General features: G+C 45.4%; 6 protein-coding genes across 10 annotated transcripts; 3 read left to right on the plus strand and 3 right to left on the minus strand.

Moving 5' to 3' along the window:
• Positions 1-1,755: 1,755 nt before the first annotated feature.
• BDCG_00218 (C6 zinc finger domain-containing protein) lies at positions 1,756-7,268 on the minus strand. The gene is made up of 8 exons (XM_045415734.1): positions 6,739-7,268; positions 5,733-6,624; positions 5,567-5,679; positions 4,041-5,492; positions 3,888-3,971; positions 3,635-3,831; positions 3,010-3,550; positions 1,756-2,938 (listed from the first exon to the last, which is right to left on the minus strand). Exons 2-8 carry the CDS (start codon positions 6,345-6,347, stop codon positions 2,716-2,718), a joined length of 3,225 nt encoding a protein of 1,074 aa, XP_045271616.1. The 5' UTR covers positions 6,348-6,624; positions 6,739-7,268; the 3' UTR covers positions 1,756-2,715.
• A 1,837-nt stretch (positions 7,269-9,105) lies between these two features.
• Positions 9,106-11,238, plus strand: BDCG_16071 (uncharacterized protein). The gene has a single exon (XM_045425346.1). It carries the CDS (start codon positions 10,776-10,778, stop codon positions 11,217-11,219), a length of 444 nt encoding a protein of 147 aa, XP_045279065.1. The 5' UTR covers positions 9,106-10,775; the 3' UTR covers positions 11,220-11,238.
• Positions 11,239-11,446: 208 nt separating this feature from the next.
• On the plus strand, positions 11,447-13,598 carry BDCG_16072 (uncharacterized protein). Its single transcript, XM_045425347.1, has one exon. It carries the CDS (start codon positions 11,869-11,871, stop codon positions 12,193-12,195), a length of 327 nt encoding a protein of 108 aa, XP_045279066.1. The 5' UTR covers positions 11,447-11,868; the 3' UTR covers positions 12,196-13,598.
• Positions 13,599-13,813: 215 nt separating this feature from the next.
• BDCG_00222 lies at positions 13,814-21,550 on the minus strand. 5 transcript variants are annotated; one of them, XM_045415738.1, is made up of 5 exons: positions 21,345-21,513; positions 20,948-21,202; positions 20,068-20,728; positions 18,159-19,588; positions 13,814-18,068 (listed from the first exon to the last, which is right to left on the minus strand). In XM_045415738.1, the coding sequence occupies exons 3-5, from the start codon at positions 20,090-20,092 to the stop codon at positions 17,826-17,828; spliced, it is 1,698 nt and encodes a 565-aa protein (XP_045279070.1). In that variant the 5' UTR covers positions 20,093-20,728; positions 20,948-21,202; positions 21,345-21,513; the 3' UTR covers positions 13,814-17,825. The 5 variants fall into 5 exon arrangements, with proteins under 5 accessions (XP_045279070.1, XP_045279068.1, XP_045279071.1 ...); XM_045415736.1 differs by having other exon boundaries at positions 20,948-21,550; XM_045415739.1 differs by having other exon boundaries at positions 20,941-21,362.
• On the plus strand, positions 21,537-25,120 carry BDCG_00224 (uncharacterized protein). The gene is made up of 2 exons (XM_045415741.1): positions 21,537-21,657; positions 21,716-25,120. Exon 2 carries the CDS (start codon positions 23,547-23,549, stop codon positions 24,069-24,071), a length of 525 nt encoding a protein of 174 aa, XP_045271618.1. The 5' UTR covers positions 21,537-21,657; positions 21,716-23,546; the 3' UTR covers positions 24,072-25,120.
• Positions 21,570-23,090, minus strand: BDCG_00223 (uncharacterized protein; the record flags this gene model as incomplete). The annotated part of the gene is made up of 3 exons (XM_045415740.1): positions 22,851-23,090; positions 22,370-22,541; positions 21,570-21,992 (listed from the first exon to the last, which is right to left on the minus strand). Exons 1-3 carry the CDS (start codon positions 22,970-22,972, stop codon positions 21,570-21,572), a joined length of 717 nt encoding a protein of 238 aa, XP_045271617.1. The 5' UTR covers positions 22,973-23,090.
• Positions 25,121-26,518: the final 1,398 nt, after the last annotated feature.

Below are 26,518 nucleotides of genomic sequence, written 5' to 3' on the forward strand. Positions count from 1 at the left end.
TGATGCATGAATCAAGATTGCTTACATATATCTTAACAAAAATAGTTGAATTTTACACATAATTTCACTTTTAAAAATATGAAATGATAATATATTGATGTATTCACTGTATATAATATCATATTATAATTTATGAGTCAATAAAATGCTCTAAATCACCTAATCATCTCATACAAAAAGTTGTGATGTTTTAAAACACATGTTTATAAGTGTAATTCATCATTATTGTAATATTGAGTAAAATTCAGCCATGTTCTTGATTATTTTGAAAGAAATAAGATATAAAAAGAATAATTTAAAAGTATTATTACTACTGCTCTTATCACTACTCTCATTACTACTCTCATCACTACTTTTCTCATCATTTCTTCTACTATTCTCACTGTGACTGTGATATCTCATTTAATATCTGTATAATATAATCTTACTGAACACTGATTAAGCTATATTTCAAACCTAGATACAGCTGAGCTTCTTGAATGTTGAGAAAACAGTGTGAAATTATAGCATATTATTGATAAGAAATCTTACTGTTAATCTTTCAATCTTCTGATAGTAGATTCTGCATCTCACTTATAAATAGCTTAGTAACTTACTCAGTTTCTCTTTTAACTTCAATCTGCATATTAATCTGACTGAGACTGTTTACAGCTGCAGTCAGATTTTGAATATTCTCATCAATATTCTCTGATTTTAAGTGTTTTTTCACATGATTGATACTTCTGAAGACTGACAGGTTTATTACAGAAGATGATGAACTTTCTTCAGTTTCTGAATTCATCACAGAAGATTCTCTCATTTCAGATATCATTGCATGATATTCAATTACAAACTGATCAGTGATAAGCCTGTTATCAAGTAATTCTTCAGTAAGTTCTTAAAATTCAGAGTCATATTCTCAAAAGATTTCAAGATTAGAATGTTTGAAGAAATACTCATTCATAATCTCTTTATTATTGATATAGGTTTCATGCCTGTGATCATATATTCAGTCAGATATCTGATTTTTATGTCTTATTCAAAGTATTTAAATTCATTTAATCTTTCTTCACTGATTATCATATACTTCTTTGATTATTGTCTGGCCTGTTGACTGCTTGACAGCCTGTGTGACAAGGTTCCAACTCACAGGTTTGAAGTTGTCATTGTCAGTATTCAATCCTTTCTTTTTCATCTTCAAGAGTTCAGTAAGCAGGGCCTTTTTCATCATGAGACTTCATGATATTCTGGGATATCTGATTTGAGAAGCAAGTGTTCACTTTCAAGAGATAGTAGATGTTTGATAAGAGAGTGTTTCAGAGTATATTTGAGAGAATGTTTGAGAGAATAATAATAATTGAGAATCTGACTATTGACTCAGTGAGATTGAAATTGTAGAGATTTGAGTATTATCATTCTTCACATTCAGATATTATATTGAGATATCATACTGTGATATTCTTATTCACTGCTTTCATGAATTCTAGCTAATAAAGACAGTTAAATATAGACAAATCAACCATAGATTTAAGAGAATATGATTTCAATGCGGACGCGTTGATGAATGTGAAATTAAAAAAAAAGCCAGTGTGGAGTGATCTCAATTATGGAATAGTGTGGTGGCACAACACCGGCTTGCTACTAAATAATTGGTAAATACACTATTTTTAATGAGATCCACTATTGCGTTCAAAAAGTACGGACGCACCGAACAGGCCCTAATAATAAAGGGTGACCAAATAAGGCTTGCAAGAAGCATGACCCAAGTGTGTGTCCACTAGTTATTGTATTCAAGTCTATACAGGGGTAAAATAAAAAAAAAAAAGGAAAAAACTCCCTCACCGGGCTATTCAAAACCAATTTTGTCGTCTTGACTCCGTTTGCCCGGGGCTCATTGTCGCCGTTTGGAATATAACACAATCGTTGGATCCAATGGACCAAGAAGAATCAAATAAACCAAAAGGCTAAATGCGCGTAAAACTCAAACCCAAGAGGTTCGCGTTCAAGTATATGTAAAATAATATATAAGATCACAACGACCGCCCAATGGACAGGAATATATCCATATATATGATGAAATGATAGATGAGGGAAATATGGAGATGAACAAGTCCCCCTCGAGTCCAAGGAAGATCCAAAAAAACAAACAGCCGACGAAAAACTAAAACCAAAATTTAAAACCAAATTCAAAACCACACCACCCTGAGGACAAAGAAATAGGCCAGTAGATAATAACGAGAGCGGTGTAGAGTTAAAGGCAACAATGAAAAGAAAAAAAGGGTTGAACACTATCACATCGCCAAACTTGTGACCCAGAAGGGTCTCGTGAATCGGAAAAAAGAAAAAAAGAAAAAAAAACAGGAAGTGGATATCCCGCAGTATTTGAAAGAAAAAAAGAAAAAGAGCAGAACAGGAAGCTAAACCAAACAGAAAACATGTACATACGTAGCTCTTGAAAGAGAAAAATAGAAAGATCTTTTGAACATCAATAAAACAAAATAGACTGAGAAAAGGGGAGAGCGCATAGGCAAAAGAGAAATATATAGACTAAATCAGCAACGTCAACCCGAAGGGAAAAAAGAATTCATGGCGAAATGAAAAAAAAATTAAGTTAAAAAAATATGACTAAGTATGGAGAATATAGATGGGAGAATATGTATAGCGAAAATAGAAGGAAGAGAGAAAAGCACCCACCACAAGAACCGCCAATAATAGAAATGGCGATGGTGACTTCGGTCACCCCTCAACGGACGAAAAACTTGTGGTCGGAGTATCAAATATTTTTCGCCGAATTAACGTCAGTATTTCGGCATCTTTACTAAGGGTCGGGGAAATATGCCGGCTTTGTAATAGAAAGTTGATTGTGCGGTCTAGCAATGCTCGGAGAGTTTCTCTGTCCACGAGCTGTGACAGGGGTGACATGTAGGTTGCCGATAAAACGAGCATATTTCCATATTGCCTAATTTTTTCCGTCAGGATTTTTGCTAAAATGTATTTGAAATAACTCGGAGTGTGCTATTTTGAACTTACGCGTGTGCCGTTCCAAAGATATTAGTGACAACCGGTCGTCCCGCGACGCCATCAAATGCTATCGTACTCTGTATTGCCGCGTCAATACACGCCTGGCAAGCCTTACGGATTTTCGAATCAAGCGTTTTGATAGACAGGTGTTGGTTCTCGGAGTGCACCACTGGCCTGCTGGGGGGGCCCATATCACTCGTGAGCCGCTCCATACCGTGTGGAAGATGAGCTGGGTTAGCCGACAGCGGCGACGCTTGTGACTGTGAACTGGACACAGTTGAAGCGCTGGGTGATGGGACGGAATTGGCAGTCCCTGGAAGAGATTTGGCCATGGGGTGCAGGGCATGGTGGAGTAAGGGTCGATGGATAATATAGCGAGCGCCGTAGTATTTCGCCCGCATTCGCGCGATGATAATATTGTCAGAAGGGGGGTCGGTTTCCTCCCATCGCATGTTGTCTGGTAGTCCAGTTCTCCATGCTTCGAGATTACAGCTTAGGGCTTCTTGTACTTTGGTCGACCAAGATACTTTTCGTCCCCTAGATTCAGGTGCTGTGAACACGTTATTACGTTAGTCTTCGCTCGTCATTCACTTTGCGAATTACGAAACATCGGCTGTAAAGCTAGAGTACATACTCTCAGCTTTGTATAACTCCGTGTGGACTCGATTCAAAACTTTCCGCAAGTGAATTTGCGCAACATAGTAAATCATGGTAAGAGGATCGGGGGTCTGTAGTTCATTTGTACTTATGAAGAGACCAGCTTCGGTATAAACCCGATCTTCGAAGCGGCTTATCCCGCTAGCCGGAAGATCCAGTTCGGCGAGAATGTCACTATAAAATATATGAGCTTCAAGTAAATAGAATCGAGGAACCGTTCATGGCTGTACCTTTCAAGCTGTAGACACGTCCAAAAGGCAAAGTTGATTAGCTCTTTCTGGCGCGTTCCCTTCGGTATACGATCAAATGTGCGGCTAATAGACACAGGTCAGTCCATCCATCTATACTTGGGGTATTCTATAAATGAAAAGATGGTGGCTTACGGTCGGAGAAGAATTTGACAAGCCCGAGCAGCTTCGCATATCCAAGCATGGCTTGAAAAGGGGCGCGCGACTTGCCCAGTATACAGGGCCGCGAGCAAGCAAGCTTGCGTGTGTTTCAGACCACCACCACCTAGCACATCACCTAGAATATCTGACGCCAACGCAAAATATGCTAGGCCAGGAATGATATCCAAGTTTCGCAACGGCGGGTCAGATTGATCCGTTGAGTTCCAGGAATCTGTAGAATGATGTGCTGCAGCAGAAAATCTTCGGTGATGTCCCGTTGACAATGGAAAAAACTCTTCATTTGGAGGATGGAATGCTGACAGTTTCCCGGAATCGGATAGGGTCGGGGAAGTTGTGGTAATTTGTTGATATTGTAAAGGGGATTGTGCGTTGTTGCTCCGGTTCAATGGCCCAGGTATAACTGTTTTAACGTCACATATTGAGCCCAGAGCCAACACAAGAAGGACAACAGCGTTATCCAAAGACTTGTGGATTACAGTGCTGAGAGCTCCAGTGTTTTCAGGAATCGATTCTGGGGTTACTTCAAAGGCCACTTCGGCGGATCGTTTTCTTTTACCTTTGGGTATTGCAGCTACTCTCTCGTTATGGCTTTGTGGTATTTGAGGTGAGAATGAGAAAGCGGGTTTGCGAGGGCTGTAATTGTTAACAAAATTGCAAACCATCTGGTGCAATGCCGATGCATCAAGGAATGGGTGGAGAGCGTGCATGTTATCTAGATAACTCTGATAGTATCTTTGAATAGTGTCCGCTTCGAGATTCAAGGTACCGTAGGGAGTTAATCCACCTGGATGCGGTTGCATGGAGAATCTATTGGTGTCAAATCCAGAAGGAAATCCAAAACCCGAGCCCCATACATTTGCACTGGCTAAAGATGCAATAGTAGGGTCTTGCTCTAGGGTTGTATGTGAAGTAACTGGGCTCTCCGCAAAAGTGTCATCGCCCTCTCCAATACCATACAACCTGAGGGGACCACGATTTTCTTCCAGCTGCATCACATAATCGGCATCGATCCTCTCAGGGAGCAGCTTTTGAATAGATGGCCATAATAGTAGCTTATGGGCAGCAGTCGTATGTTCAATTGGTATTGACAGCTCGCCAACATCAGAACCGTGCAGTTCTTTCATGTAACCCTCGGAAACCCGAGTTTCGTCGCTGTCTAGACGCTCAACCGGGGTTTGTTTTTCTGGTGATTTGAGATTTGCTGCGATAAAATTCGCATTTGCCTCCACCTTCGCGAGGGACGGCGTCAGATGGCTCTGTTTTCTTGGGCGAGTAGAACCAGCCATAGCATCTATTTGCGACTTGACCCCAGCTAAAAGAGCCTTCATCTCATTTAGTCGTGTCATCAAGTCTTCTCTTGCAGCCTTTTCTGACTCCTCCTGTCGGTCTATTCTTTCTATGATGATCTGAGTCGACCTCTCTTGCCTTTGCAAACAGTTTCACGTCAGGCTCCTATAAACCTTTGTTTGGGATGATTGAGACAACTATATAAAACTTACTTCTGAGGAGGAACATCCTTGTAGACGCACGGAACATTATTTTCTTTGCAATGACTACAAGCCGGTCGACCTTCATCGCATTTCGCTTTCCGTGAGCGGCATTGGTCGCAAGCCTAGACCACCGTCAGATGGCTCTAATCAAACAGGGGCAAAATGGGTATTTTACCTGCTGAGCTCGCGTCGTCCTTCGTTGACGGTTCGCTAGAGGCATTCCAGCTTGAGCAAGAAAGTAACTACTCGTATCATACAATCCTGGGGTAGGAGGTACATGTCCTCCAGAGGTGTACGGTTGTGAGGCAGGTATTGGTTGCATTGGATCACCATGGGTGTACATCGGTATTCCTTGAGTTTCGCCGTTGAGATGGCGCGCATCCGGAGGGTATCCCATCCGTGGCTGTTGGAAATTGCTAGGTCCAGGTCCAGCTTGTTGCGGTGGTGCTTGCGGGTGCTGCGCCTGCTCTTGGGAGCCGTTCATGGGCCGATACGAGCCAGTGGGTGGATGGGACTCAGTGGGAGCCTGGGGAGGAGGAGCTGAGATACTACCTGGTCGTCCATACGACATTTCGGGAGGTGCATGTGGGTTGGTACGTGCCGAAGCCATGTACACAGGTGGTGCACGCGGGGTCTCACCATGATGTTCCGGGTTGGGGCCGTCATAAGTATTATATGGGCGCCACCCGGGTTCATAATGGCCCCGAGGAGGGGCGGGCAACCGATGACCAGGTTGGGACGCCGGTAAAACGTGCGCTTTGGACTTGTCCTCTGTTGCCATTTCCATCATTTCAATCGGCTTACCAAGCCCCAGACCATCTACTGGCCTTCAATAATCAATTTCTAGCAGAGTAAAATATCCAGCATCAGACACACAAAACACGCAAAACTGGCAGCATGGCGATTTTACAGAGCCGTTCCCGGTTTGAGAGCGAGATGGAGGGGTCTAGAGAATCTCAAGGACGGTAGAATATATCCTAGATTTGGTTCTTTTGCCGCTAACAAGAAATATTTGCTGTCACGGTACATGGGCCGATATAATCCAATCTGCTTGCTGCGAAGTACAACTAAATTGTAAGGGAAAAAAAAAAGGGAGAGAGATCAGTTTCTTACATCTAACCGGCGGAAGAGGAGAGAAGGGAAACAAGCGTTTATAAAGGAAACCGAGATTCTATCATTACCTGCAACAGCCTGACAACAAAGCGCTGAGGAGCCCAGCAGTTCGGGGACGTCACAATTCGCTTTCGCTTTTCGAATCCTTGGTTGTGGCTCGGGAAGTTAAAATGCTTGCACTGGTCCCGCTTAGTTTCCCGCAGGAACCGGCTGGTTCAACAAACGGTGCTGCAGAGCTGGATAGCAAGTACTAGAGATTGCGTCGATATGGAATACTATGCGCAGAGGGGTTGGACGGTAGAAATGGGGAGGGTTGAAGCGGAGGGGGAGATGTGTGTTCCCGACCGAGGTGGTGGAGGTGGAGGTGGAGGTGGTGGTGGTGGTGGGCGGATACTGTTGTAGGCAGGACAGGCAGGGCGAAGAGACCAGCGAATAAATGCCAGGCCAGGAAAAACCTAGCACGGTCCAAGGAACAAAAGGTAGTAGTAGTAGTATAGTAATATATATCTAATAATGAGAACAATGACAGACCGACCAGGACAGCAGCTGGGATATCCTCACTTTTTCTTCCCACCACAACACAAGCACTTTCAAGCGCTGGGATATAAAGTGGGCTGGAGGGAATTGAAGCCAGGAGGAATTGAGAGCAAAGGAGAAGTTGAAGCTTCAAGGAGAAACAGGCTGTAAATACAAGGGCAGTATGGTAAACAGTACAGTATAGTACAGCAATGTAAAGTACATGTACATATACAGTACAGCTGGCAGCCCAAAGTGATATATATATCAATTATATATCAATTATATGCCCAATTGCCAATTGACCGGTGCAGTACAGTATATATATATTACCAGCTGCCTGGTTGTCACTGTAATACATTTACAGCCTGCCCGCCGCCCTTGTTCATCCATCGCCTGTCAATAATAATAATAATAATAATAAGATCAAATGGCCGTCTGTCATTTGATCTGTATTTTCTTTTTCTCCTGTTATTGCTTTTTCTGCTGCCTTTTTTTTCATGATTTCTGCTCCACCCTTGTGCTGGAGTTTTGCCTTTTTTTTCCTGTAACTACTTTTTGTTTTGTCTGTTCGCATCCCAGCTCTCTGTCATAATTAACCAGATTGTCGGGAGCCTTTTTCCGCGTCTTTATCTATCCACTACCCCTTTCTTTTCTTTTCTTTTCTTTTTTTTTTTTTGTTACTCCCCTTTTGCCCCTGTGGGCCTGTCAACGAAAGTTGGAACTCGATCTTTCAGAGGCCTACGCCAGATTTGCGCGAGATTCGATGGTTTTCAAGTTCCCAAATGTTCACCAATTCCTAGCACCATTTCCACCCCAGCATCGTGCGCCAAACTCCACTTTGGTGACGAGTTCTCCAGGGCCCGCTTTAGGCGCAGTGTCCGTCATTCATGGTGAACTCTACTAAAATGCTGTCGGGGCCCTGGTTACGATAGCTTTCCCTTAGGGGCGCTGCTTGTCCACAGCGGTGGAGATGGTATTGGTACATAGTTCTTCTATACAGTACATACCATACCGGTATACGCGTTTTGGTATACGCGATTACATGCGTGCAAGATCAATATTAATTAATAATACTCCGTACACAAACACAAACACAACAACCGCCGTTGGATCGGATAGACCAAGCTTGTCAGGTCTGCTTTGACCATTGTGCTTTTGATATATATTATTGGCGGGCAGACACCACCAACTTCAAGCCTTTCTTTTTGCCTTCGCCCTGGAACCATCGAAAGAGTTCCAAGGTTCCTGCGGCCGTACACTCCACCTCCCTCGTATCGTCAAGCGTGGTGATGTGATTGCCCATACTACTAGTGCTATCAGCTTCTCAACCGTTTTCCGCAGCAAAACTAGGGATTTTCCTTCAACATCAGCAGTTGATTATTGGGGAATCCACCCTTGTTCGCAATCGCGGCGAAGCGCAGAGAGATAAACTTGGGCAACCAGCTGGGAAATAAACCCTCTGTTTTGGGAAATACCACCACGACCAGATGGCTGATACAAGTCTCCCGCACGAGTTTCTCTATGAGCAGAACCTTAGTATGGCTTCATTCTAACATACCATACCGCGTGGAGACAGGCGCAAAAGGAGAGGATCAGGAAACTCTGTATTGCTCTAGCTATCCACCTAGGCTAGCAGCCGCCAAGATGATGATGAACAATAGTTAGCAGCCTCTCCACTCTGCATGAAAGACGCTAACTAGTAGACCCCAGCCCAGCAGACAAGTGGGGGAATCGAGCCCAAGGGAGGGAGGCGGTCTGCGCCGTGTACTGCGGTCTAACATTGTACCCCTATATTTTCGTTAGTGGCTCCCTAAAATTATAGAGCTCTGCTAACCAAAATACTGGGTGGTCATTTACTTCTAACCCGCACTCTATTATTCAAATATTTCAATAGAAAACATAAGTGAGATATATTATTAAAAACCATTCTATATTCTCAGTTTTCTGAGCTTCAAAATGTTATTTTTGAATCATTCAGAATCTGTATGAATTGACATCCATCAAAATCTCAATGACCCCTCAGTATTTTGGTTAGCAGAGCCCTATAATTTTAGGGAGCCACTAACGAAAATATAGGGGTAGACCATAGCAGCTTCTAAGGTTCCCGCCTCATGGACTACTGAGCAACGTTACCGAGCAGATGGGGGAATCCCTCCGTCGAAGACTTGACGATCTTAAGGATACAATTATTGACTAGCTTGAAAGCGATGGCTAAATAGTAAACAGCCGAAGAATCCCAGAAAGGACCCCTCAGCGTCGCTGGGAGGGAAACGACCAGGCCGCGAAATCCCCCGGCCGGTGACTTCGAGATGCCAGCCACAAGCGACAAAATCACTGTTGATAATCTCTATCATGTCGGGTTACTGGAGCTAACTTTTCGTTCGGGGCAGGGAATTTCAGCCACTCAGCGAGGGGCAACCAACTAGCTGGTTGCTCTCTCGTTTTTTGAGCGTACGCACAATATGCTGCTTCAACTACGGAGTACTGGCCATTTATTTCCCGTAGCAAGTCGTCATCGATCATTGCTCAAGTGCGGCTTGGGTGCAAGGAAGAATCCTGCAGTTGGCTTGCTCAAAATGAGTATCTCTTTTCCTTTTACAACTGCTCTCTCACTTGCCGAACGCTCCCGAGTCACGAACTGGTGAATGAACGGTATCTCAAAGGCGCATTTCCTCTTAACTTGATAAGACGCGCGTGATATGTAATATCACTCCCCAAGTGATTTTTATGATTTTTATACGAATTGCTTTTTCTCCCATTGGCTTGAACGCTTTTTTCACTAGTCAATGTGGACGAATAATATTCAGTCCTTCAACCCTCGCCTTGACATTTTCCAAGATTCTCGCCTCATCCTTTCCGACCAACAGGGAGCGGAAAGCCGTCGGGACTCACCTTGCTTGCACCTTGCTATGAACTAAGTTAGCTCCTGCTGGGATACTTATCCTGGGAGACACCATTTCATACTTTCTTGTTGGTGCCTCCTTAACCCCTCCCCGCGCAAAGTCCACTGGTGGACACATGAGATAGACAGAGATTCAGAAATTGAAAAGTCTTGCGAATGCCTGCCAAAATCTCACACCGAGAGGACCGGCTCACCCCCCTTTTCACTCACCCCCTCGATAAATGCGGGGTGCAGAATACGACGGAACTGATCGCAGTGATCCACAGATCAGAGGACTCGGGGTTCGGAAGGCGACGTCGCCAGAGGCTGAGGTGGGAAGCAAGATCAACGGTGATCAACTTTCCCATAAAAAACGGTTTTGCGACTCAGACGAAGAGGGATTTCGCGCAAACGGCTCTCGTATGATGTGTCTGTCTGACACTTTATCATTTTAAGCGGGGAAAACGCGGCTGACATCCCTCCTCCAAAAACTCTAATCCAGTCTGGACAGTTTTACTTACTTTTATTACATGAGAAATCGAGGTCTTATGGACCCACGATGAAATCAGAATAAGCCTTAGTCGTGACGCTGGCGACAAACTGGCCGGATCCCGCAACCCAGGCTATCGGGTATGGAGCCTTTTTGGTTTCATTTTGTGTTCTGAGATGGTCCATATCGAGCTCCGTCGGGTCAGATCATAGCGGATGCATGGCTGGAACATTTTTTATTTTGGCTTTTGGCGTTTTTTGGTTTCTGGCAAGGGAACCGCTCAGGAAGCGAGGGCAACACAAGCATGGGCTTACCCTTTTGATAAGGATGTGGAAACTGTTGAGTGCGAAAGAAGAGCAATAATGTCTCTTCCGGGTCATGGCGACTCCCGCATAGAAGGAAGGAAGCGTAGCCTCACTATGCAGGGAAATGCAAGTCACCGTCCTGCAATTTGTTTATTTATTCTTGTTCTGTGCGCTGTTTGTGAGATGAGGAACTTAGTTTTCGGAGAGGAAAATGACTTTTTGCTTGCTTGGTACTTTCTTTGCTATTTCTATCATGATCGTGAAGCGAATCAATCAACCTTCCAAACCTCTTGTCACGCAGATGGTGGATGCATTTTTCTTAATATATCTATCTATCTATATATAAAAGTATAAAAATCAAATTGGTAATAAGCACAGCTGACAGTTCAAATTTAGGTAACCTACGTCCGTGAACAATTGATATCGCATGCATTCTCTTGCTGTCTCAACATACATATATATATATGTACCCCTTTCATAAGGGGCATGAAACTATTACACGAAAAAGAACATCCTGTACGCGATACCGTGTCACAATACGGTATTGTATTCCACGTTTCAATACAAGCCACCGCCAGTCCCTTCCCCACGTGTTTCTGCTGAGTATCCCTGGATTTCCCAAAGTGGCTTTTTCAACTTGCTCAAGCTTCAGACAACCAGCTTGCCCGTGCAGATCTGTTAGAATGCACGGGGAAGATATTATTAATCCGATATATGGGGATGTCAAGTCTTGCTTGCTACTGTACCTACAACGTTTCTTTCATCGTCGACATCACCTTTTCATCTGGGCAAATGATAAAAGACCGTTCCTTGCTAACCAGCCCATCTGGTTGCCAGCTATTGATGATGAGATATGATAGAAAAAACGGAACAGGTTGCTCTTCACGAGTATACGCAGCGTATTATTTCCCGAGAAACTCCGCCTGATCCAAGACGCTTGGGTTCTCCAATAACGACGGCGTCTGTCTGAGGGGTAAGCAAATCCGGCTCAGTCGTCGCATTAATGTCCAGTGGTTGGCCAGACAAGAGGCACCAAGACAGTGCAATCGAGCTTTGCATCCCTGCCAAGTTCAACAGCCCACAATTGTGGACCTCGAAGCGGTGGGAGGGGGAGCGTTGGCAGATCGCTGAGGGAGAAAAAAAATACCGCTATTTTGGCATCAGGGAAAATGCTCTCTTCAGTGTTGGGCTAGAGAACAATATGTGCCCCTTTTCCCAACGTCGAGGGAGCGGGAAACAAAATACGAATTGGGGGAGCATATGGAATGAGATGGAAATAAAATGTCTATACAGCCCACGTTCCATGTTCCTGGGAAGATCGTGGTCTTGAAGACCTCCGCCCTTTTTTCCCCTAGCAACAGAAAGCCATGCTCGCTCGTGCTTACGCTCTGCCTGGGTTCAATGGTAGTTAGGTGGGGGTTTATCTACGATGGGGGAGGGGTGAACAGCCTCCCTCATCCCCGTCTTGGGCCTCAGCTCCTAAAATAAAAATCTCTCGCTTCTTGCGCCCTCTCTTGCATCATCACCAATTCCCTAGTGGCAGCCGGTGGGTGCCACACTGCCAGACAGGGGGGGGGGGAGGGGAATACCACCGCCCTGGTCGCGGGTTCGGGGAAGGCAGGCAGCCGTTCCGCTGTTCACCCCCGTTCCGTTCGCCGCCTGCAGGCTCGTTTCAACTTCCAAGCAAATAAATCCAACAACCCCCGAAAGGCGAAGGAAGCGCCTTTTCCGAATCCCCACTCTTTCGTCTTGTGATGGATGTCTCCTATTCTAGCTCCACATAGGGTTAACTGGGCAGACGCCAATTGGGGCTAAACAGCAGAGAGTCAACAGACTGTGGTCTTCTTGTGATTATTGATAGGGGCGCATTCTTGTCGACCTTGCCCCTGACAGGGGATGGGATGGCATGTGGCTCTCCGTTCACCACGTTCCAATCGACCACTTCTACAACTTCAGCTCTCTTTCGTCGTAGATATCAAAAATAGTGGAGAGATCGGAGGGTGGAAAAAATACAAAACGAAAAAAATAAAAAATAAAAAATAAAAAGGCAACGCTACAGCGTAAATCAATAGAGATCACCAGCAGATCGTTCCCCGGCTCCTTCTCTGCTCTTTCTCTCGATCATCAAGAACTTCCTGCCATAGTTACCTTTGCCCGTCGTCCCCCCACTTGGCTTTTAGAGGGGTCGTGGTGGCTTGCTTGAGTATTCCTGTCTTGCTTTCAGCTTCTTCGGTAAGTCTTGAGGAAGGAAGAACAACATCAAAACAGGAGTGAGAATCAGGTGAAATGTATGATTTGTAAAGTTTGACTGGTTATTATTACTGCTCCAGGATGTCGCCCCATAACATAACCCTTTTGCTGACTCCTTCCTTAGCCCCTCCAATTGACACCAAGGGGGGATACATTTTGCTTTGTCCATCCCAATCGATTTCTCGATTTCTCGATTTCTCGCTTCTCGCTTCTTAATGCGTTCGTTCGTATCAAAGTATCAAGCGATTTTCAACCCTAGAACTCGGCATGCTATGCTCCCGAGCAGCTGGGCAGGGTATTCTTGTTTCCTGGCCATGGACCACCAATCAGCTGCTGCTACCAGACCTCCTCCCTTTCCCAAAGCCATGGTATGGTAGCTTTCTAGGTTAACCTTAATACAATGAATGCTTCCTGGTTCCTTTGAATAGTTATTTATGTATTTCGTATTACAGCGTATATCTCTCGTTAACTTATTATTACTCATTGTTATTTTTCATTCCCCTAGAATAAACCGCTCTGCTATTATTATTTAATATTAATATTATTATTCCTTTCGTGTCTTGTTTTGAACAAAAATCATGGGGCTGAAGCTTCTTTCGCTGCAGGCATCGTTTTGGACAGCAGCCCAAAAGTGATACGTTGGGCATCAGTCCAACCTGCCCAAGCCCGTTGCGATGAAAATAGGTCTGTGGATGCTGTGACTTGGGAGGATCCCGATAAATGTAAATATCCATCAAAAGTAACTATATGAGTACAAATAACAAAGAACTACCGGATGGGCAGAATCGAAGTTTTATACTCGGGTTGCTCACCTATCGCAGGGGTAAGGGATGAAGCATCTATCGCAATCAGAAGCGGTGGCTAGAGGGGCATTTATGACCGCATCTTTTCAAAATAACCAACCAGACAGTTACCCCAGAAAAGCATCAAGGTCTCTCATTATTATTGAAAAAAATGATATCCTGAGACCCCATCCGATGCCAATGTTTGCTTTTCAATAACTAAGTGGAATGCTGAGTCCTCTGTAAATCTGTAAATCTGTAAATCTGTAGATCCAACCCCTCCCAGGTTGACCAGAGAGAAGGAAGTGAGATAATAGCCTGCCTGGCATTGGCTTCGGGCAGGCTGTGATGTTTACTCGACATCCTCGCCGGTGCCTTGTGTGCCTTGGTCCCCCTTGTGTTGGACCAAACAATAATGGGCCATACCATACCGCCGTCCACTCAGGTCACAATTGGCGGCGGGGAAAAAGGGTTTTGAGGGGAACGACGGACTGAGGGCGAAATTGGAAATATGACCAGTTGCGTGTGGAGTATACAGCTTTCTCTGGCGACAGATTTATGAGTTCTTTCGAGGGAGGTATTTAAGGACCTTATCCACCTGGTTTTTTTCCAATCACAAACATCTTCATCATTTTTCAGATGAGAGGTCTGATTGCCCCCTGATTTTCAAGAATGGGTTAAAACACCATTTGAGACCTGGACCACTTAGCTTTCAGCCCGCAAACTTTGATGGCGACCTGCTCGCACACGCCTCGCATTGGCTGGATGGATGGATGGATGGATGGATGGCTTTTGCTGAATGGCGCACAGGGTAGCCAGGCTGGTTATTATTTAATATTATTCTTCAGGCCAGTCCTGTCTTCAGGTGGCAGGCGATGATGGGCTTGAGAGATATTATTTGATTGGAAAATAGTCGCCTGCCTTGCCCCCCGCCAGTTATAACATGTTTCAACTCGAAATAGAGATCGGTGAGCTCTCGGGGAGGCGTTGAGGGAGGGAGGAACAAAGATGATGGGGGGCCCTTTTCAGCCACCAAAATGGGATTGATTTTGATCCCTTGATTGATTTAATCCGTTACGAGGAACGGGAAATAATACGCAGTAAATGTCTGGAACCTCCAGTTAAGATATTCATTCAATAATGGAGTGGACACCGATGTATTATTATTATTGTTAGAATGTGCTGTCACCCTCATTGTTTAGAAACATTTTCCAAGGATGAAATAGTTCCCCAAGAGTGAGATATGATTGGAAGGTAGTTAAACTCATCGACCATTATTGAAAGAAATCAAAGGCTTCTTCAAAACCTCCCGAGATTAAAGAAACGTACCGAGTACACTAATAATTAAGGCCCCTACATCCTAGTTCTACGGAAGAATGAGAACGGGATTGAAACATCCATGAGGAGCTTGACGAAATCCCCAGGCAATTTCAAGATTTCCCCCCTATTCATCCATATTCTCGGTTCCCTTTCAGGTGCACAGTTGAAAAGAACAGGCGCCATGGCTGGCTGCCCAGATCGTGGCTCTTTTCTATTTCTTAAGTAGCTTTCCAGATATCAGTTACAAGCCAGTGACTGTAACTACTGGAGGATTGAGGTGTCATTCTGGACAATCGGCACCCACCCGGTGGCATAACTACAACAAAACTGCTATCAGCTAGTGCCCGAAACTTTTTGGACCTCCTACTTGTTAATAGGGGGTGGTGGAGATAGGATTCAAATCCAAGATTGGCTGGAAGTTCATGGTAGATATTCCCTCATCGTTTTGACAAACGTTCGTTACATATTGCTCCTAGTTGGCGCAAGTTAGAGGTATTTGATTGTCTGTTCTTCTTCCCCCGCGGACCGGGCGGCACTTCGCATTCATGGCGTTACATGGAGATTTTTAGCAGGCATTCTGGCCCCTCAGCTATTACGCGTCTACAAGAATATGAAGCAGAAATTCCCGGCTTCCGGCCAATGTTGTACGCTTGCTGTAGGCTAACATTCATTCCGTGGCCAACCTTTTGGAGAAATGGGAATGACAGACATCACCGGTCAAGAAGACAACGATAGCGAAAAGCTGACCTGGCGTTGTCCGATGGGGTATGTCGACCACCAGAGCGCTTCTACTATTTCCATGGTATATGCTCGCTCTTTCAGGCCCTCAGACGGGGCAATTGCTCACCGTCGTGCCATGGGGCAACCCAATATAGAACTGGGCAAACGATCCGCGTTCGCGAGGGAGGACTATCATCAAGTTTCCCATGGCGGCGTTCAAGACAGACTTTTCTGCGTATCTGCAGGCAAGTCGGTTTTGTGGATAAACATCCATTACTCCCATACCGCATCGCTGTTGACATCAATCATTTTTTTTTAAAAACCCCATGGATTTGCGACCACTACTATGAGCTCCGTCGCAAGTCTCTGCCCGTCCATGCGTCTGGACATAAATGAAAACAAAAAGAGAGCCTCAAGGCCGAACATAGAAGATAAGGGGGAAGGCTCACCCAGCGCAAATTTCGCGTGAATTATCTCTTCTGCTCCCTTCTCTGATCTCCTTGTCAGCAGAATAGTGGGTTCCTTTTGATGTCATGGCCATTGCCTCCCTGATCCGCGGGACAGAATGCAATCTCCCTCATATGATAAGCCTCCGTGAGGCCATTCATCAATGACCCAGGGCGCCCGCTCCAGGATCTTATATGAGATGCCGGATCGATCAAGTCAGATGGCGCCGTATGGCCCCTGCAGAACAACTCCCGCAAATAAACACGTCGACTTGCTGGACCATCGTCTCTAGCTTATCTTTTTATTCCTCTTGTTTTCATAATAACTTCTTCTTCTTGCACAGACTGCCTGGAGGTAGTACGCGGCATGTGTATACTTCGGCGCCAGCCCTGCATTTTTAGCTAGTTAGCTATGCGAACCCGGAGCAAAGCAGTGGTTGGAAACTGTGGTGGAATGCTTGAATAGAGCTGCCGTCGCATACGCTTCCAGGACATGGCAACTCCGCAATATTCGCAGCATATTAAGTGGCTCTTCGGTGTGAAGGTAGATGGCAAGTTGCAGGAGGGGTATTACTCGATCGCAGTTGTAGACGAGTGGCAGTTTGGATGCATGGACCTGGAAGCGCCGTGGGCGAATGAGCAGGTCTGTATATGACAGTTTTGATAAGTCAGCGGCTCGGATGTCGACCGGTCCGACGAAGTTCGCAGCCCTGATACAGCATCACTATATAAAGGATCTGACCCTCAGCAGCCATCGTGTTGGATATGAAAATGTGTTTGTTGTATCGACACACTAGATTGCTTCTAGCATATACAAGCGGTAATTCGAGTTTACCCGGGTGAATTAGAGCCGAACATATGAGATGCAAGTTGATTCGTTATACTACACTATGTGTCGCAAAACCAATGCAAATTGTTAATATGTAGATGGGATAAAATATAACTGCAGTCGTAAACATTGGGAGGAAACGAATAAACTCGATGAAAAGAACCAAAGGGATTAAAGTCAATAAAAACACAGGCAGACGTCTAGATGTCAGTACAAACAAGTTGCAGGAGGGGAAAGGAGAATATAGAAGGAAATAATAAATTAGAAGCGAGCAAGACTAAAAAATGAAAAACGAAACAGCAAAAGTCCTGATAAACTAGTTCCCATACCGGTCTTATTTTCTTTTTTTGTCATTAATCGTAAGATATTTTCGGCAGGTCGGTCGGTACCCCCCTTTGCTCCCAAAATATGCTTCTGTGATAGTATATATATACCCGTATGAAATACCAGTTACGATCGTAGACCAAAGTGTATACACGCCAGATAGCTTTGCCCGGTTCAAGGATTATTTCTACATAACATAGAAAAAGACAAAAGTGAGCCCGTTCCGATGGTATCATTATCCTCTTGATAAAACCCGAGAAGGGTTGTGGTTGACTTTTCATTTCCCTGCTCATCTCATAAGCCAAGAGAAAAGGGCCCAAAGGCCCTCCAAACTTTCTAACCTATCACCGGGGTTAAAAATGTCAAACCATCTGGTTCGACGCATCCGAAGAACGCTCCACGGGTTATCGCTGATGTCTTTTGATGGGTCGGACAAGCTGCCTTCACTGCTTGTCAGCCATTCGAGGTAGGTGGAGTGGACGCGGAGGTGGACGATTGAAAAGTGGTGGTTGATCGAGGATACCATGAAGATCTAATTATCGTCAGTTGGGACAGCCCATATGTGTGACGGTGCGCGCTATAGAAATGGCAGAATTAGGGGAGGAATAAAGCGAAGACTAACATCGTCAAAAGGAGAATCTTTGTCTTTCCCGATCTGTTTATATATCATCTTCTTGTCCCACAGACTCGGACCAGGTTGCAAGATTTTCCATCTCTCGGAAATGCTCAGCTTTTTTGAACCGCTGGACCCATGTCGCCTAAACGGAAGTGAGGATCTATCATATTTAGATCTTTTACTTGCTGATGGGGTGTCCGCATCAGAAATAGTTTTCTTGGATTTATCGGTGTTTTCTTTATCGGCTTCTGGGCCGGGGTTATCTGCTCCGCCCCATCGCGGCGTAGTGGTCCACCATTTTCCATCTCCAGGTCGCGTTTCAACTGTGCCTTCTCTAGCTCGCTCTTGTGCCAACAAAAGCATGGCAGAAGTCTCGCGTAAAAGGTCGCATATCTCCATATACCTGTTCCCAGCTGGATCGTTCTCGTCATGGAATAATGTTTCACTTCTGCATTGCACAAAAACCATGGGACCCTCAAGTATCCCCTTTCTTGCAACTTGTCTATCCTGGGGCGATCGGGCAACGACAAAATTTTGGCGGACCGGGAAAAGCATCCCTTTAACCTGAAGGCGAGGAGGGATGTTTGGAATGCTGGCTTGACATCCAAATGCCCATGCAACCATTTCCATCAAGCCACGGAGGGTTTCCTCACGTACATCATCTGGGCATTCACGACCTGTTCCAATCCTTCGGCCACGATACATTGTTTTTGTGCCTGGGGTTTGAGATGCTTCATTACCGCTGTCCTCGGCCTGAGATCCGACTCCGGAGCTCTCTTCGCTGTCCTGAACGGCACCACTCTGCTTTTCAGCGTTTGGGGGGTCATCGAGCTGCATTTTACCCGAGGCCTCATTCTCCTCCCCGGGGGTATCATCCGTCACAGGGCGTTCAAAGTATTGATCTAAACTGGTGTCCCAATATTGGGATACTTGGTCAAGACCGGCCCAAAATTTTCTGCTCTGGGTGAGCTTAATCTTCTCACGGCGGGGTCGAGGAGGTAGCCGTGAAACTGCTCGAACGGCAGCATCGTTATCATAGAGGATTTCCTCCCTTAGAAGGTCATATCTCTCCTTGTTTGGAAACGGGGAACCGTTGCTCATTAGAACCGGAACGGGCATCTCGTCCGTTCCTTGCCCTCCTGTTGCTGTGGGTTGACCTGTCCATTGGTAGGGAGGGAGGGTTTTTAAGACCCCTGACGGAATGATTTCTGAGATAGGGACATTGGACTCGGTAGTAAGATTCAAAGCTTCCAGGTGTGCGGGTGAAACATCTTGAGGTTTTTTAATAGCACATAGCAGCTTGTGGAAGTCATCGCGGCCTCCCCCATTAAGTGGCTTGGACTTTGATTCGGGAGAGTAGTTAGGGAAATCAAGAGGTGTTGGCAAAGCCGGAGGGTTTCTCTCCTTTTCTGGGTCAATACTGATTGACGGTACCGCTGGTCGGTTGTTAGTTTTGAAATACACACAAAATTATATAGGTTCGCACGCATTCAGGAGTTGGCTAAGTAAAAGATGATAACAGAAGAAATAAATAGGTGCATGGGATGAGGGGGATGGCATGTATAAAACGATCGTGGTAAATAACCCATATGCCATGGAAACGATGAAAATACACTATTTTGTGCATGGGTTTTCACAATTTCAGTAGACTGATGCCAGCATCGCGCAGGCTTTGGCTGCTCTTCCCCCCTTCGAAATTGATAATTCGGCAAAGAGAACGAATTACGGAGGAACGTCCTCCGCCAGATCGACGATGCAGCACACCAGAAATGGAATAGAACCCCGGAACGGTTATAGGAATGTTTGTTTTGTGAATCGTGTTTTGTGTTTTGTGTTGAATGTACTCCGCATGGAAACGTGGGAGCCATGGCGAACAAGAGAATAGGCATAGAGAATCAGGAAATTAGAATCTTACATAGGTTGCCTCCCCAAGAAAACATGGTGGCAGGTTATCGCTGTTGGAGTCGTCCTCGGGTTGGCGATACAATGTTCTGCGGACACTCGACTTAAAGTAGAATTTATACGTCCTTTCCAGCCACGAATAATTTAATATGGCCCGTCTGCTTATGAGGGGAAGGTAACTATAGTTGTAGCAGCAGGAAATCCCATATGAACGATGATCTGGGCGATGAATTCGGGGCGTACAAGAAGCTGGTGGCAACCGTTGTTGTTGAGGGGAGGTTGTGGTCTCCGGGCGCTTTTGGAACAAGTAGCTATCCGGTTGATAAAGGATGGTGAGGGGGGCGAATTATAATTATCCACCAAGTTCATGCAGTTGTGAGTAGGTTCTCCTCGATTAACGGATAGATTTATTGAGAATACTGCTACGACGGCTTTCCTCGTGGTTTTCTTCCGATCATGTTGTTTTTCCCTCGTTCGCAGTGCTTTGTGGGTGCGCTGGCAAAACCGACTGCCGTTGGATTGCGAGGCCTGCAGCTACTGCGAGTTGTCGCCAGGATGACTGCAAATTAGACCAGTCAACACAGCAGAGCGGAGAAGCTAGAGTGGCATTTCACCCCGGAAGTGCGGGTAATAAGCCTGTTTGGTCAAGGTGCATCACAAGCAGGGAAAATGGCCTATAGTGTTAGGCACAAAATCAACGGTCGAATTAGCTAAGGCACCAAGATGCTTGTATCCAATCATTAGGCGGCAGAGGAATTCGGGACGAGGACGGATGCTTGAGATTCAAGGGCAGGGCAAATACACCTTTGGGTGTGAACAATGGGAAAAGTCTACAATATGTGGGAAACAATGTGTACAGTGCAGAGACGAAAATGGCTAACAATACCAGGTACCTAGACACACTGAAGAGGAAGCTACTATGTACGGAGTACTGTACATGTAGTTAATGGAAATTAAGCCCGCTTTGGGATCGAAATTTCGGAATTCTTTGTTTGTTCATCAGTTAGGCAGACTTAAAGAGTGACAATGCCGGAGAGCAATCGAGGGCGTAACTTATAAGGAATAGCCATCTTTTAGCATTTAATGCCCTTTATCAGTCTGTAGAATTTCTATTTTGGACACATAATAAGGCGCACAAAATAGAGGAACTGGAATACAACGAGCCAACTTATATCAAAGCCAGCAACAATAAGTCAGGCCCAATCCTTACCGTGAATTGATGCACCCGCGCTTCCGCAGGAAGGCAAGTGGACCATTCCACTATTTCGTAAGTTCATAGGGTGAATATACTTAGTAGGCATGGAAATGTGTCTATTTTTAAGGAATATAGAATGGTACCCCGCTAGGAAGAAGTTCAACTTTCCTCATCTGGGTTCGTCGAGTTCTCAAATTTCCCACAAGAGGTTTGCTATCCATGGATGTACATGTACATGTACAACACGCAGCTCCCTGATTCAAGGAGGTGGTTTGGTTCGAACGCCAAGTCGAAGTTCAAGTGAGCCCTACAAAACAAGGTTAACGATGAATGTAGACAGTGAGAACGGGATCCCAACGGCGGGGTATGTTTAACTGAGCGGGGCAAAAGCCACCACGGATAAAAAGTGTGAGCTCTCTTGTTCCGACCTCTGCTTGCCTCGACCCCTTTTGATAAATTGATACAGGGACATAGTTACATGTACATTCCCTATGTACTCTACTTATGGGCATGTGTGTCAAGTATTTATTTCCCTTTCCAACATTCACCACCCCGTCTAGGATCTGCTCCGGGATTTCCTTTTCAAGCCAGCCTGGCACCACGCTATTCCTTTCCAGGGCCTCATGCCCGAACAGGAAACTGCCTAAATCAACCTCACATCGCTTGAGCCTCAGTCCGGTTTCATCTTCATCGTCAGCACACTGCCACATCTTCAAGCTCTCATCTACTTCTTCTCCGCTGCTCTGCTGTTCTCACTGACCGGATACTTCTCCTGTTGTCGGGCCCCCGGGCCTTCAGTCTTTCTTCTGTCACAATCCGGCTTAGTGATAAATAAAGTTAATGAAAGCTGTTTCAAAAGATTGAGATCCCCTTATTTCTTCTTCACAACATGGCTTGGATCCTCCATTGTCTCATCTTTTCACTAGCTCTTCCTCTAGGCTCTAGGTAATCTCGTTATATGCTAGGGCCTAGGGAGATATAGAGAAAGAGAACCCTTAGTATGAGCTATGCTTAAAGGGCCAAGAGTACACTCTATTTTGAAGCCATTTAATATTCAGTACCGTCTCTTACATGGTTATTCTGGCCTATCGAAACATGAACGTTGCTAAATCCAGCTTACACTCCGTTTCCTGCCTAGTGTATTCATAAATCCCCTATCACATGCACTTCTGCTACACGGGGTAAGAAAGACATCGTGCCTTCGATGTGCGTCGAGTAGCATGTCTTCTGTCATTCTGGGATTTTCCCTCTTCTCCTGCCTCAAGAGCTTCACCTTGTTCACTACATTAATTCTGAATCCTGTTCATCGCTTCGCCATCAATGATGTAACTTTTGTCTGTGCACCAGGGACGGCGGGGATGGATACGGCTGCTGTTCCAGCAATGCTTGCATGTTGTCATTCTGAAACTGAGATATTGATCTGGAGTCCCCATTCATCAGAGTTGGTGGGTGAACTTGACAATCCTCCGTCTTTCATGCTGACATATTTCAAATGATTGGGTTATACGTTCCCAGTCTCCTTTCACGACTCGTTCCACTATGATTCGTCCACGGTATCTATCTATTTTGGCCTCCTCCGTGCCCGGAGACTTCTTACTTACCTTATTCGACATTTTCCATATGTCTTAACATTTGCATCTTTTACTTTGTCTTCGGCTCTCTCTAATCTCATTTTATCCGATCCCAGGCCAGAGCGGTTCTGTGAGAGTCTTCGTGCAACCATTTCTTACGGGTATGTTCGAAACCTCGTTCTTCCTCTTCACTTCAATTACTACCTTAGTCATCCAGCCATTTCGTCCCAAACTCCTTTCACCTCTAGAGTTTGAATCGGCGCTGGTGAGATAGTGGTATGGATAGTTTTGTTGGGGCCCGGGACATTGCAGTCGGCAATTTGGCATTTCGCAATGTCACAATGTCGAAGTCGACAACGACCTTCAATGGTCGAGAGCACCCTATAGTCAGAAGTGCCCATCATGGTACCACTAGTGCTGCGACGACGATTACAATCTCGTCAGTTTCCCGAATCGCTTCTATATTATCCAGAAGCGCTTCTGTTTTGCCCACGGCCCATAACTTCAGTTCTCGAGGCAATCCTATAACAAGCATACTCCTATCCTCTCATCAACTGAATGCTGGGATCGCTGTCACCCCTTCTCAATCTAATCCTTCACCAACGAACCCTGCTCTCTCTTCTTCCTCACAGGGAGCAACTCAGATATGGACAACACCCACCCTGACTGGAGTAAATATGCCTGCGCACAGCAATATAGAGCTCCCCGAAGCTCAATCCTCTTGAAATGGGAGTCATTATCGGGGGATCTGTCAGCGTCACGACCATAATTCTCATTGCAATTGCAGTTTTTGTGGTGTTGCGATGGCGGAGACGAAAACAATGCGCTATGGAACGGACGGCTAGATTGAGCTCCGAAAAGAAGCGTAAAATTGGCAAATCATCTCGCATATCCTCTAGGCCCGCTCGATCATCTAAGTATCCAATGAGTGGAATACACTCACATATGCGCAGCGTCTCAACTCACTTTGAGCAACACAATGTAATTCCCCATCCAACTTCCCCTTTTAGCGCAAAGAAAAACCACACTATTAGGCTCCTTGGAAAGGCGAGTCTACCTAGTCACTCAAGCCAACTCCGGGACGATGCATGGCATTGTATTCCGTCCCCGAACATCCCGGGATCAGTCATTGGGAACTCCCGCCGTATAGCGCCAATGGATTTCTCGGACCCCTTCCTTGACCCGCCTCGAGATTTAGACCCGGAAATTTCTTTGCGGCGCCCTACAACTCCTCCCTACTCCTTTCATTAAAATCCGTCAAACACAGCCAGGCGACCTATGAGCATTTCTTTGATGCTAGACAATAATGGCGGAATCCAAAATCTTATTCCTAATCAACCTCTCCTATACCACTAGGTATTTGTTTCAGGCACCCGGATGTCAGAGCCCCTTTCCCTCCTCAACGAAACGATTCAACGGCATCCCAAATAGAGAGCAACTCTGCAAGCAGCGACAGCGTTATCGTGCCCCCCGGGAGAACGAGCGAAGCCTCCTCTGGCATCTTCCAGGCTTCAGCATCAGATATTTCCTACAGGCGAACTAACCGTTCCCCACAAAAGAGCAGACTCGATACTCGAAGAAGTGATCCTTTCGACCTTGAAAGGCCTAACTCCAGCCCTGCAGACGATGCTCCTACTCCTGAACTCCCGGACACTTGGAATCCGCGGTTGTTGTTGCCCCGTTGCGTTCCTCACGATTGATTTCATAATGGGATATTCGAGCACAAGTATTGTATTAAAGTTGAACTTTCGAATATATTATGGGAGGATTTGTATATTGAATTTTTGTCACGGGAAACGTTCTCCCCATGTCATATCAGTTACGGTCAGCCGGGAATGCCTGCGCTGAGGATTCCATGTCGTAGAGTGTACTGGTGTCGGACTTGGCACGTTTAATGTTTGTGTAAATGTAATTAATCCGTTCTAGCGCGAAAGGAGAATGGGAGACGGAATAGTAGTAGCGGCATAGGTTAATTCCATATACGATTGAATGTGGTTTATAAAGATAGGATTCTTAATTGGCGGTTTTTGAGGGATATTCCCTCAGTATAAGAGGATAGGGAGCAATAATGAATGTCTCACATTGATGTTTTTCATTGATAGGCATAGACAAGGACCATGGAAAGGATACACGGCAAGGAACAACTCGAGAGAAGACATCGTTTTTCTTTTTGGGAGAGTATTTATTATTGTATTCCTTTAAATCATGTCGATCGTTTTGCTCGTTTTCTTTTACATCTTTTTTGTGCCTTTGCCTATTCACTTTCATGCGAGTGATTGTCGTCCAAATCTAATTTTGCCTTATTTTCCTTTTCTTCTTCCTCATCCGATAGATCAAGGATACACAAGATAGGTTCCAAAATGTAGGAAGCTAGGGAAGGAAAATGAGGACGAAAGGCCGGAGGATTGTCATAATATTTTGCTTGCTAGTGTTGCAACAAGATCAAAAAGGAAAAAAAAAGGGGGGGGAAATAAGGAAAATGACATAAAATTAACAAAGACCCATTTGTTATTTGTTTGTTCTCTCACGCAATCATCTAACAAGGAAAATATAAACACCTCCCTAGTAGTGGGCCCATGAAAAAGAAAAACACAAACAAGGCATTTACTCCTGTCCCTCCTCACCCTCTGCCACGAGAGCGTTTCTCTTGGCAATGATACGCTCTTGTCGTCGCTCGCGGGCAGCCCGGACCTTGGCACGTTTGGCATCCATCTCTTCCTTGATCGTACGCTCGCGGGCCATCTCAGCCTTGGCCTTGTGAATCTATTGTGTTGCGAGGAATTATTAGCTTTGAACTATCGAGCAGATTATGGCTTGTAGGTCGCTAGAAGTATAAATGATGGCTGCTCTTCATATTTCTTCTTTTTTAGTTGCTCAAAGCAAGAGCAAAGGGCGTAGATAAAAATATTTGTATGTAAATGGGGTATGGGTATGCTTACATGCTCAACCAGAGCACGCTTGTGCTTGAAGGTGTTACCCTTGCTCAACTGGTACAGCTCGTGGTAAAGGTGCTTGTCGATTTTGCCAGCAGCGCGATACTTGGCAAGCAGACGGCGGAGAATTCGGAGACGGCGCATCCACAGGACTTGGCTATAAGGTTGAAGAAAAAATGACTGGTAAGCAACATAATCCAAACACATTTCAGGTTATAATCCCTCTTTTCATGTTTGCCAAAACTTCCACCCAATATATCAAAAATAGTCCATCTGACTCTCGCGAAACGCCGGAATACATCAAATCTCCAACCACAAAATTACATCCCTCAATCCCATCAAGCAAGAATTCGACATACCTTGGCATTCTCGCGTCCTTGGTACCCTTTCTCTTACCGAAACCCCGGTGTCGTCCGATTTTTCTGGCCTCTGCAAGCTCTCGGGCTCTGGAACGCGAGTGCATGGTCACGGGCTTGTGGATGATGAGGCCATCGCTCAAAAGCTTGCGGATGGTCTGGCGGGAGTTGGCGGTGGAGATCTCGTTGACCTCATTGGGGTCAAGCCAGATCTTGCGTTGGCCGCAGCCGACCACGGAGGCCGCCAGGCGCTTCTGGGTACGAAGGTTGACCCTGCCATTTTCCAAGAAACGATGGTTTTTCTGTCAGTGAGAATTCTCTTCGCTGGATTTGGGGATTTTATGCGCGCTGTAAGGAAGGGGAGAGGAGAGCCCCCGGGATACAGATTCTTTTGTGTTCAAATCTGCGA

The sequence above is a fragment of the Blastomyces dermatitidis genome, assembly GCF_000003525.1.
Source record: "Blastomyces dermatitidis ER-3 genomic scaffold supercont1.1, whole genome shotgun sequence".
Lineage (NCBI taxonomy): Eukaryota > Fungi > Ascomycota > Eurotiomycetes > Onygenales > Ajellomycetaceae > Blastomyces > Blastomyces dermatitidis.